Below are 12,261 nucleotides of genomic sequence, written 5' to 3'. Positions count from 1 at the left end.
AGGGCTATCTGCAAAAACCTAAGATGAATTCGTGAATAATCCCTAACCTAACCATACCCCACCTAACTGTAACCCTCAACCCTTAACCCTAACCAAAATATTTTTTTAGAAATGAAATATAGTTATCCAAGTACATGGAGTGATAGGGTATCAGAATATATATGGTTATGGGGGTCTATCTCCAAAACCCCAGGTGTTCGTGAACAAACAATCAGACAGAGAGACAGACAAATGAAAGATAGTTATCCAAGTACCTTGGGTTATAAGGTTTCAGAATATATATGGTTATAGGGGTCTATCTGCAAAATCCTAGGAGGAGTTCGTGAATAATCTTTAACCTGACCATTGTAGTGGATTGTTAACACTACATAGTGGCCGGTACTCGGCCATAAGAGAAGAATTGAAATAAGCTTTTAACATCTGAAGACTGGCCCGCCCGCAATGATATCAAATAAAAATAATCAATATTGCAACATTTGGTAAAATTAGGTAATCATTTTACATTTATATGCTTTCTCCTTACAAAGGCTATCATAGTTTGTAGCAACATTAATTTCACAAATATAAATGATATCTGTGGACACTAAAATACTTTGCTTAATCATAGTAATTTGTCACAAAAATACTATGCACATTAAGGGGATACTACAGTAGTGGTGTGTTACCACACCATACCCCACCTAACTTTATCCCTTAACCCTGACCAAAATATTTTTTAAATGAAATATAGTTATCCAAGTACCTGTAATGACAGGGTATCAGAATATATATGGCTATGGGGGTCTATCTCTAAAGCCATAGGAGGAGTTCGTGAACAAACAGACAGACAGACAGACAGACAGACAGAGGCTACTACTTTATCATAGTAGATTATAGGGGTCTATCTGCAAAAACCTAGGAGGAGTTCGTGAATAATATAATCTTTAATCTAACCATTGTAGTAGATTGTTAACATTACATAGTGGCCGGTACTCGCCCGTAAGAGAAGAATTGAAATAAAATTTTAACATCTATAGACTGGCCCACCCGCGATGATATCAAATAAAAATAATCAATATTTCAACATTTGGTAAAATTATACAATCATTTTACATTTATATGCATTCTCCTTACAAAGGCTATCATAATTTGTGGTAACATTAATTTCACAAATATAAATGATATTTATGGTTACATACAATGGTTTGTTTAATCATAGTAATTTTTATCACAAAATACTATGCATGTTAAGGGGACACTACAGTAGTGGCGTGTTACCACACCACCTAACTTTAACCCTTAACCCGAACCAAAATATTTTTTTCAATGAAATATAGTTTTCCAAGTATCTGGAGTGACAGGGTATAAGAATATATATGGTTATGGGGGTCTATCTCCAAAACCCTAGGAGGAGTTCGTGAACAAACAAACAGACAGACAGACAGACAGAGGCTACTACTTTATTATAGTATATATATATATATATATATATATATATATATATATTACTTGAACTTCGGATTGTGTAACAAAGCTATGCGTTCGTTTATAATTCTTATGTTAGTTTTATCCTCTATCAACTGCATACTTGTTTCTTTACCATAATGTTCATGACTAATATTTTGTCATTCAGGTTTTGTAAAAAAAAAAAAAAAAAAAAAAAAAAAAAAGTTATTCACTAACTGCTCCTTATGCCATCCTGTCACCCCCTATCACCCACTTTTGTCTTATCACCCTTTCGGATCTTTTCAGATCCCCCAGGGGGGCGCGTACTGCTCACTTCTGGTCCCAGTGCTAGTTTATTTTGCTCTCTCTCACTCAGGACACTTAGATCAATGGTCTTATCAGAGTTGTGGGATTGTGCTTTGTCAGAACTATTCAATGATATATATTCACTAACATTGTCTACTCTCTTTAGCACGACGGCTAAATAACTTACTGAAATGTCCGATTGCTGAGTGTCAGTATGGAATGTTTGATCATAATGTCGACAACTTTGTAATAATCTCGTACTGGAAATGTATTGTTTCTTACGAAATAAAATAAAATTAGATAAAGATTTAAGCATAACTAGTTGATTAGATAGTTGGATAATCCTTCTTGTTGTCAAGTTTCTTCGAACAAACTTTCTGTTTTTCAAGAGAAATTATGGAATTATGCATATATATATATATACATATATATATATATATATATATATACATATATATATATATATATATATATATATATATATATATATATATATATATATCACGCTTAGTCAGTTCGAAAGCGGCATCAGCTTTGACTCCCATGTGACATTTTTATTAAATTCAGAAAAGGTTTCTTCATTATCTGAAGGACCAAAGACCACAGTGATATCATCAATGTGATGTAAAAGAAAGAATAAAAATCAAATCAAGTTGAATCACTTACCAGAAATTAAAGAAAAAACTGCGTAGCGTGGACGTGTATTTCTGTTCTCTTTGGTGTCTGTTATCGACTATGTCGTTAGGGTGTGTCAATTTTCACAAAAATACGAAAAATATAATTCGGTAGTGAAATTATTGTGCCTCTTCACTACCAATTGTGGGATATGTATGACAAATTAGTATGAATTGTCAAATTGACTCAAATATTGTTCTCGTATAAGCACATGGAACTTCTTTTGCTTCTGTAGCTACTGTATAACATATTTGAAAGAACATGAACAGAACGGGTTATCAGTTTCATTCGTGCTTTAACTTGTACACGGGATCCCAGCACGTCATCCAACCGGCCAACCACGCAAGCTCAGTTTTCTACTAGAAGTCAGAGTTGGTGGTTTTCTCGCTGTGCTTCTACAGAAATTTAACTAAAGATATCAATGTAAGTTTTACACAGTGAATCACGCGGTAACGCTATTCCATTGAGCAATTTTTAATCAAATTTTTGTCGGTCCAGATTTCTTTTCTTTAATTCATCATAGAAACTGTAGTCAAAGTATATTATATATGTGTATTAATTCATATTCCTGCTTTATAATGTGAATATTGATTTATTTATGTAAACATAATATTATATTCTACAATGTATCTTTTAATATTTAGATAAATGTATTTATTATGTCCCATCTTTCTCCTCATTCTCGTCCTCCTGCGCCTCCTCTTCCTCCTCTTTTGCTTCCTCTATCTCCTCGTACTCCGTCTCGTCTTTCTTTATCTGTAGAGGTAATTTTGTGACCCTGAACATCACGGATAATTCGCATTAGTGAACAGAATCTCTATATCACTCCTCTAGTGGATAGTGGCAACTACAATTCCTGAATGTTATTACATGTTGTAATAGGAACATTTGTAAATAAATGATAAACATGTAGATAAGCTCTCACCTTCTCACCATCCGAATGATAGATCTATGTAGACCTGTCAGTCTGCATCAGCCTCCTCCAGTCGGTGCAGTCATCATGATGTCTCTCTTGTAGTACTTGTTGCAGAGAGGATCCTATATTCCTAAGCGCTTCATTGATGTTGTCACACCACCTTTTCCGTGGTCTTAGGCTGAGCATGCGGTTCTCGAGCAGGTTTCCATACACTACCGGCTTGGTAGGCCTGTCATAGCTTCAACGCTGTCGTTAGCGTTACCAAGGGGACACCACGGGGAAGTGACAGTCGGACTTTGCCCCCCATATAGATAAGTATATAGATAAGTATATAGATAAATGAATAAAGAAACAAACAAATAAACAAACAAAGAATAAAATAAAGAAAACCAACCAACCAACAAACAAACAAACAAACGATTGAACAGATGCACAAGCAAATCAATAAATGAACAAAGAAATAGGTGAATGAGCAAATGGATTGATGAATAAATGAATAGATGGATAAGTAAACTAGTTAATTAATCAATTATTCAATTGATTAGCTAATAGATAAATAAATGGATAAGTACAATTTTAATTAATCAGTCAATTAACTATTCCTCTATCAATGTTGCATCTCCCAAACATTCGTTAGTTGCACGATTGGGCCAACCTCTGCTCTGCCACTCCTGCGAATTTGCTTTTATCTTATCGCTCTATCTTGTATCAGGTCTCCCTCTTCCACGCTTTCTATCTTACTGTGTTCAGTCAGTAGGACTCTTGGTCCACCCTCAAACCTCCTCTCTGGCTAACTTCAAAGCTGAATTCCATTTCTACTTATCCATCGTCTCCATAATATTCATCACTGATCTGCTCTTTCAGTTGATTTGATCTCTTCCTGTGTTTCAACGTTATTCTCACTACTGATTTCTCCATTCATTTCATGTACTCCTTAACCTTGTCTCAATCACTTTCGTCAGTTTCCAAGTCTTAAATTCGTAGGTCATACCAGGCATTATAAACTGTAAACATAACGCTTCAAACAGATAGATAGCTCCTCATGGTGTTCCTGTATTCACCAAACACTTTCCAACCAATTGTGATGGATTAAGAAGTAAAAACACGTCAATAGTGAGTGAATGTAATACTAAAGTGAGAAAGAACGTAGCCATAATACATATTAACTGATCTAAAATCTGACACACGTCAGCCAAACTAGCTTGTTCTCATTTGTTCTTATTTGTTCTGTATGTTCTTCGTCCACACGGACCCGATCCTCTAAGGCGTTCGAGTGCAAAGATGAATGAACTCAGTCAATTATTCTTATAGGCTCTAGACGATTTTATTCAGCTGAATCACCAAGAAAATTATTGAGAAATATATTTTTCACCTTACTCTAACTTGATCAGACCTAACCAAATCTAAGCACTAAGAAATGATTATTTGTAGATATGAAAGTTCTTGTAAAAATATCATGTGTACACTAAGCCAAAAGTGGCATTTCCTTCCAAACAGCGTTTCATAAGCGATGTAGTTGTGGTGGGTGAAGGCGTCCTGAGTGACTTGGTATCTACAACTCGATTCCTTTCTAATAACGAAAAAGAATTGTTTTTTCAAAGACATTGATTCAGAGTTTGCTTTCATTAAAGGTCAAATGAGATCAAACTTGAATAGTCTAGCAATCTCGTACGTATTCTTCAGAGATTGGGAAATGAAAATATTAGGTCATGGAAAATCAAAACGTACTCGTTAGTTAGAAACACAATGAATGAAAATATTATGAAAGGACTTGTGTTTCTAACTAACTCATTGTGTTTCTAACTAACGAGTACGTTTTGATTTTCCATGACCTAATATTTTCATTTCCCAATCTCTGAAGAATACGTACGAGATTGCTAGACTATTCAAGTTTGATCTCATTTGACCTTTAATGAAAGCAAACTCTGAATCAATGTCTTTGAAAAAAAAATTCGTTATCAGGTATATCAGATAACGAAAAAAAATATTTTATGACAAAATAAAATTAGAATATAGCAATATAAATGAGTAACACACACAAACATATATGTATACATAAAACAAAAATTTTAGACTTCAAATACCTAATTTAGGCCAGTTGTATGCAATGTGGAATCCAATGTTTTCCGTCTTTGTTAGATCAGTATCCTTTTGTAATACTTTTTTAACAACAGACCATTTCCTTCAGTTCACTGGACGTTAAAGAATTATTATTATTTTTTTTTTCTTATACATGGATGGGGTGGTGCGAGAGGTAAATGCAAGGGTAGTGGGCAAGGGATTGGAGATAGTTAAAGAAAATTGAGAAAAGTGGGAGATGAGCCAGCTGTTGTTTGCGGACGACACTGCGCTTATGACAGGATCGGAGGAGGGATTGAGGAAGTTGGTGGCAGAGTTTGGGAGAGTATGTGATAGAAGAAAGCTAAAGATAAATGTGGGTAAAAGTAAGGTGATGAGATGTACAAGGGGTGGAAGTGGCAGTAGACTGGAAGTGAGCATTAAGGGAGAGCGACTGGAGGAAGTGGATAATCTTAGATACTTGGGTGCAAATGTGGCAGGGAAAGGTGGAGTGAAAGTGGAGGTAGAATGTAGATTGAGAGAAGCGAGTAAATGCCTTGGTGGATTAAAGAGTGTAATGAGGAATAGACATTTGGGAATGGATGCTAAGAGGAGACTGTATGAAGGAGTGATTGTGCCAACAGCACTGTATGGGGCACAAACATGGAACATAAGAGAAGAAGAGAGAAGGAGTTTGAATGTGTTTGAGATGAGGTGTCTGAGAAGTATGATGGGGGTTACTAGGCTAGATAGAATGAGAAATGATGAGGTGAGGAGGAGAACAGGGGTGGAAAAGGAGCTGGGAGATAGGGTTGATGAAAGAATATTAGGATGGTTTGGACACATGGAAAGAATGAGTGAAGAAAGACTAGTAAAAGAGGTGTGGAAGGCAGATGTGGAGGGAGTGAACATGAAGGGACGTCCTAGGATGAGGTGGATGGATGGGGTGAAGGGGGCTTTGGGGAAGAGGGGGATGTCTGTTGAGGAAGGACGGGAGAGGACAGAAGACAGGGGTGAATGGAGAATGGTTGTATATGGATGATGTTCTGATTGCATGAGGTGGAATGGGCGGGTGGATGGGGGGTGAGGTAGTATATGTGAGCAAAATTTGACGCAGCCCGAAAGGATTTCTCCCCGTCCTCTCATTTTATGCAATGGGGGGACGGAGAGGGGGGTCGCCGATTTAATGAAGCGGCCTTGCTGTGGATGTGATGTATCTTGCGACACTGCTTCTGACCCAGGGCAGTGAACAAGGTGCAGGGATGACCCGTCATTCAGGAGGTGCTAAGATGGGAGGGAGGGTGGAGGGGTGTGGAGTGTATTCAGGGATGGAATGGGTGGGAATGATTTTATGCCTTTTTCTTTTTGGCTACCCCCCTTGTAAGGGGGAAAAAGCCTTGGTATATGTATGTATGTATTTTTTTTATTTTTATTTATTTTTTTTTTTTTTTTGCCATCTCAACAGTTCTCTTCCATATATCCACATTTTCTCATATTTTGTTTTTCCACGTCATTTCCCCCATTTTACTGTCTTTGGACATGGATAAGGCTAGAATGTTTGAGTTTGGGTTGAATTGCTTAGATTTTTGTTATGGCGAATCAGAAAAAAAATATTCTATATCCTTATCTAAGGTATAGGTTTTCCTTACCTCTAAGACTTTCCTAGCTTATAACTTCCCTAAAAGACATATAAATAAATGTTTCCTAGCTTAGGACACTAAATGCTCAGTAGATGTAATAGAGCATGGTGATGTCAGCAGACTTCGATGTTTTTGGCAATGCGGTCGACCTCCTTTTTCCTTCTTGTGCATCAAGAGAAGGGAAGCAATCCTCCTCCGACTGGTAATCTCTTTACCTGTTCGCGGTCTCTCGTAGTAAGAGACCCGGAGACCAGGGGAAAGTATCAAACCAAAGTTGGACGTCAGGCTGGAATGCGACGAAATGGAGTAGCCTTAGTTCTTATGGAAATCAGCAGTTGCGTTATCTGGGTCAGACTCCAGAGTTCCGAAAACTAATTACCTAATTTCTTTTAATCAACACTGGCAACGAGCGGCCAAGTAAACTTGAGGATATTTGAGTAGAGATTAGATGCTTCTTATGATGCCCTGCCTTGGTTTCAGAATCAAGCCAAGACCTCTGCCATTATCAAATGGGTCTGGTTGTGTTAGTGGTCATCTCAGATGACAGACAATTGAACGAAGGTCCGGTTGGGGTCTTCTTAGCATCCGTCTTTTAAGTTAGAGACGACCTACATGTCGCTCGGATGATTCTGTTGAAATTTAAATGTACATGAGTATTCGAAGGATTGGGAGTAACAGCTAAGCAAAGTATGTAATATATCAGATCAAATTTTGTAAGCTAAACAAGCGTCCCTCCACCCCTGACCATGATAGACTTATGGAGACAGGCCAAACGCAGAAGCCCTGCTGGGCGAAACGTTAAATATATTGGATCCCATACTCTGCGTTTGGCCTCCCTCCTACAGTGCTGTTGCAGTCGTTGTTGCTTTTACTCATGATAGACTTATCATGAAAAGTCACGAAAGACGCTCAAATGTTTCTCGTGCACTTCAGCTTACGTGAAAGTAACAAAGATCACAGCGATGAGGGTAGCAGCGAAGAAAAATTGGGCGGAGGGGAACTGGTCGACCGTTTGATAGTAGATGGGCGAGAAGAGGCTATAGCCTACCAGGGGCATCAGGGTATTCAGCGCGCTCGTCATGGCACTTATTCGTCCTGCGAGACAAAACAAGACAAAACAGGCAGAAATAATTGTTTAACACTAGGGAAGTGAACGGTGTTCAAATTACTTGCAGATTTGAAAAGATAAGCCAGCTGCAAAAGTGATACAGACAAGTGCATTTCAATTAGAAACGGAAATTATAGTTTCCGTAAAACTTTCTGAACGTGTTCTCACATATATTTCCAAGAGGATACCTTTCTTGTTTTTGCCAATTATAGGATCGAACTCGCCAATCTGACTAAAGGTTATGTGTGTGTCCTTTTCTGTATCCCGCCTAATCCAAATAATTTGCACTTGCACTTCCATAGTCATATGTAACGTACTATAAAAAAGGACATGTACCTAAAAGACTGGGTGTCTCTTGATAGTTTAAACTACTTACCTTTTTCGGCGGATGTAACCAGTTTTGTAGGCATGGACCTGCAGGCCATTATCGTGGTATTAGCAAGGATTCCCACAATGGGCCCTATCCACATGAACATCCAGTCGGACGAGGAGCGGACCAACCCATAGCTGATGTACTCAAAAATAAGCGAGGAGGTACCAAGGAGAACAAGAGATGAATCCGAGAGTGTGAAGAACTTGCAAAACAAAGGTACAAGAACCAGAGAGGCTGAAAAGGTTAAAAAAAGAATTGGGTTAATTAGATATCGAAGAACATTCATGTGATCCTATTTGAATAATCAACTAATTAAGTCAGCCACGAATGCATGTTTCTTACCGGTGGCTGCGATGGTGTTGCGGTATGTGGACCAAAATCCATAGTCGTGTGCTTCCCATTGTAGGACACGTCTTGTAAACATGTACATAAAGAAGCCTAGACAAGGAACAAAGATTAATGTGTGCGTTTCTTACAACCACATGGTCCACAAAGCTCAAAATAATGTTATTCGTATGGCCAAATAAAAAAAAAATCCTTTTTTCACGTTAAAAAACTAGTAAAAGGTGCTCGAACGAAGATGCTTACATCGTGCAACTCTTCGAATCATGTTGGAGGAGACGATGGCGATTAGAATGAGTCTCGCCCTTCCTTCTCTTTTGACAAACAAAGTCTTGAAACTCTCGAGAACGCGACGTACATTAAAGAAGTCCTTTACCATTTGAAGAGCGGTGATCTTCGTGGGGGGTTTATGTTGCTGTTCCTGTAGGGACCCTTTGGCCTTGAGGCTCTCTTTGGCAAAGGGACCATAGCTTTCCTTGATGAATAGGACAACATAACCGAAGGAGATGATGTAGCAAATGAGACAGACTCCAAGGGCTAAGTTGAAGTCATTATCCCGAACCACCAAGGCTCCCAACAAAGCGCCCATAGGACCTCCCAGATACCAGATGGAGTTGATTGTGCTGACACGAGATGTTCGGGATTCTTCTGTGCTGATGTCGCTGACGTAACTTGTTGCAAACGCTAAGAGGGCGTTGTTACTTCCACCCAAGCCTTCCAGGAAGGTGGCTAGGTAGAGGATCTCCAATGGCCAGGATCTCTGCCAATTACTTAACAAGTAGAGACTTGCATAAAGGAGATGACTGCCCGTTGTTATAACCAGCGGAATCTGTAAAAGGGATAGAGTATATTCAAGAGAGTTCCTAAAGTGTGTTAACATTGTATTGTTTGTAAGTACAACATTACTTAAGCAAAAATCTTCGAATAACACAACATACCTTCCTTCCATGTATGTCAGACCAAGCTCCCATAAAGAGGACACAGATGAAAGGAATCACAGAGAGGATGCTGTTGTAGAAAGAGAAGATGCTGAACTCTCGGTGCACTTCGACCTCTACATCGTCGTGGTTCGACATGTTCTTGCACACCTGCGAAGGATAAGCAGGTTGTGTTGGAGCTCGCATACACATATCTACAAACGTGGAATAAGATCGAGAGGAGTGAGTGTGAGAGATAAATGGATAGATAGATAGATAGATAGATAGATAGATAGATAGATAGATAGATAGATAGATAGATAGATAGATAGATAGATAGATAGATAGATAGATAGATAGAGAGAGAGAGAGAGAGAGAGAGAGAGAGAGAGAGAGAGAGAGAGAGAGAGAGATAGATAGAGAGAAAGAGAGAGGTAGATAGATAGATAGATAGATGGATAGATAGATAGAGAGTTTTTTGGAGGGGGAGTGGGCAACAAACGTAACTCTAGTGAGACGAACAAAGTCACTTCGTCCAACTGATGGAGAAACTAAGAAAGTTTGTGCGTTTACTATTATGAAAAATCGAGTGTCTAGTGCTTACCTCTTCAGGGTACCCTAATTTTGTGGAACAGATCTTGTGCATCTGCACGTTTTCGATAAAGAGGAGCATGGCTTGGTTGCAGGCACCGTCTAGAAACATCGTTGGCTCGAGCGTGATGCTCTTAAGAGCAGATACGAGGAAAGCAATCACGAACGCCATCGTCCACTTGCAGGAAAGAGCAATCTCTCTGTAGGAACAAATATTTAAATAATTTAGTTATTGTCAACGATGTCTTCAAGATGGGCGAGTAAATTAATATATATATATATATATATATATATATATATATATATATATACTATAGGTGAAAAATGTAATCACACATTTGTCAATCACGTTAAAACCACTACTGGAGTAGAAAAGACTGGAGACGGGGAATCTATATATTTCGATTGCAAACTGTAATCCTCTTCAGTGAAAAATCCTAATACTAATAATAAATAAAGAAATAGAAACTATAATAATGTAAGTATAAAATAGAATACATAAATAAACGCATAGGCACAGTCAAACAGCAAGCAAATAGGTAAATAGCAAATAATGATAAATTGACATATAGCTAATAATAAATGAGAATCAAAACAGACTAATGATAACAAAACAAAAACAAATAATATGAAATAAATAGTAATCATTACAGCATCTTGCTTAGGTGTTTATCTAAATGATTTTTAAAGCTTCGAACTGAACTACATTGCACTGCCTCTGCAGGAAGCTTATTCCATTCATTAACTACACGGTTGGCGAAGTTGTTTCTACCCACTTATAAATTGAATTTATTTCCGGACAGTTTGAGACCATTGTTTCTTGTCTGATTGTTTCTTGTCTGATTCTCATTCAGTGTGAAAATTTTGTCACTTTTTATGTTGTCAATTCCCTTTAGAATTTTAAAGACCTGTATCAAGTCACCTCTGAGTCTACCCTTTTTTAGGGAAAACAGATTCATATGTTTTTATATTTGGAATGAGCTTTGTGGCTCGCCGTTGTATTTTTTCCAATCATACTAACTGAACAATATCTAACAGAGAGTAAATCTACAACACTTTCCTGTTCTGGAGCGGGGCTGAAGTGTCCACCTAACAGCTCAACGCTGTGTTCTCCTGCTCGGGTCGAGTGCTGTGTCCCTCCTGGTCCTTCGCGGATGGCGACCCGTCGTAGTCTCCCTCAAGTTCCTTCCTGAACTTCCTCTGTGGATGTGAGGGAGGGACGGGGGACCAAAGAGGATGGTTCAACTACGCATGCATGGCGTAGCAGTGACGACGAAGGTCCGGTCCATTTGGCGGCCCTGGGAAGGGATGACCTCCACTTCTGTCGCTATGGTCAAACTTTTAACCTGGGTCTGGTAACTAGGCGTGCTGCAGCGGCTCCTCTCTCCTAAGCCTGGGTTGGTCTACGTGGTACAGCTTACGTGGGGCGAAATGTCTCTCGCTGTCAATCTCCAGTCTGGAGGTTCACACATACACACACACACACACACACACACACACACACACACACACACACACACACACACACACGCACACGCACACGCACACGCACACGCACACGCACACACACACACACACACACACACACACACACACACACACACACACACACACACACACACACACACACACACACACACACACACACACACACACAGGGGTCCGTCTTACCCCGCAAACTGAACATGAAGAAACAAATCCTTATTGGCATATAGCACAGATAAAAAAGAAAAATCTTCCTCGTCATCATCATATCCCTTCACATTGCTCATGAACCAAATTTATTGGTACAAATCAAACGAAAAAAAAAATTCTTTCTCCTCCTCATCTATCCCTGCACAACTGAATGACATAAATCACACACAAAAACCTCTTTCTCAGCATCATCATCATCTATCCCTGCACATTGC

General features: G+C 38.7%; 1 protein-coding gene across 1 annotated transcript; it reads right to left on the bottom strand.

Moving 5' to 3' along the window:
* Positions 1 to 3,355: 3,355 nt before the first annotated feature.
* On the bottom strand, positions 3,356 to 10,523 carry LOC143036006 (lysosomal proton-coupled steroid conjugate and bile acid symporter SLC46A3-like). The gene is made up of 7 exons (XM_076203263.1): positions 10,365 to 10,523; positions 9,782 to 9,931; positions 9,090 to 9,672; positions 8,844 to 8,939; positions 8,505 to 8,735; positions 7,959 to 8,115; positions 3,356 to 3,551 (listed from the first exon to the last, which is right to left on the bottom strand). The coding sequence occupies exons 1-7, from the start codon at positions 10,521 to 10,523 to the stop codon at positions 3,356 to 3,358; spliced, it is 1,572 nt and encodes a 523-aa protein (XP_076059378.1).
* Positions 10,524 to 12,261: the final 1,738 nt, after the last annotated feature.

Source organism: Oratosquilla oratoria, chromosome 20, assembly GCF_046742065.1.
Source record: "Oratosquilla oratoria isolate Oo_2021 chromosome 20, ASM4674206v1, whole genome shotgun sequence".
NCBI lineage: Eukaryota > Metazoa > Arthropoda > Malacostraca > Stomatopoda > Squillidae > Oratosquilla > Oratosquilla oratoria.
This window is presented reverse-complemented; position numbering and strand designations above follow the sequence as displayed.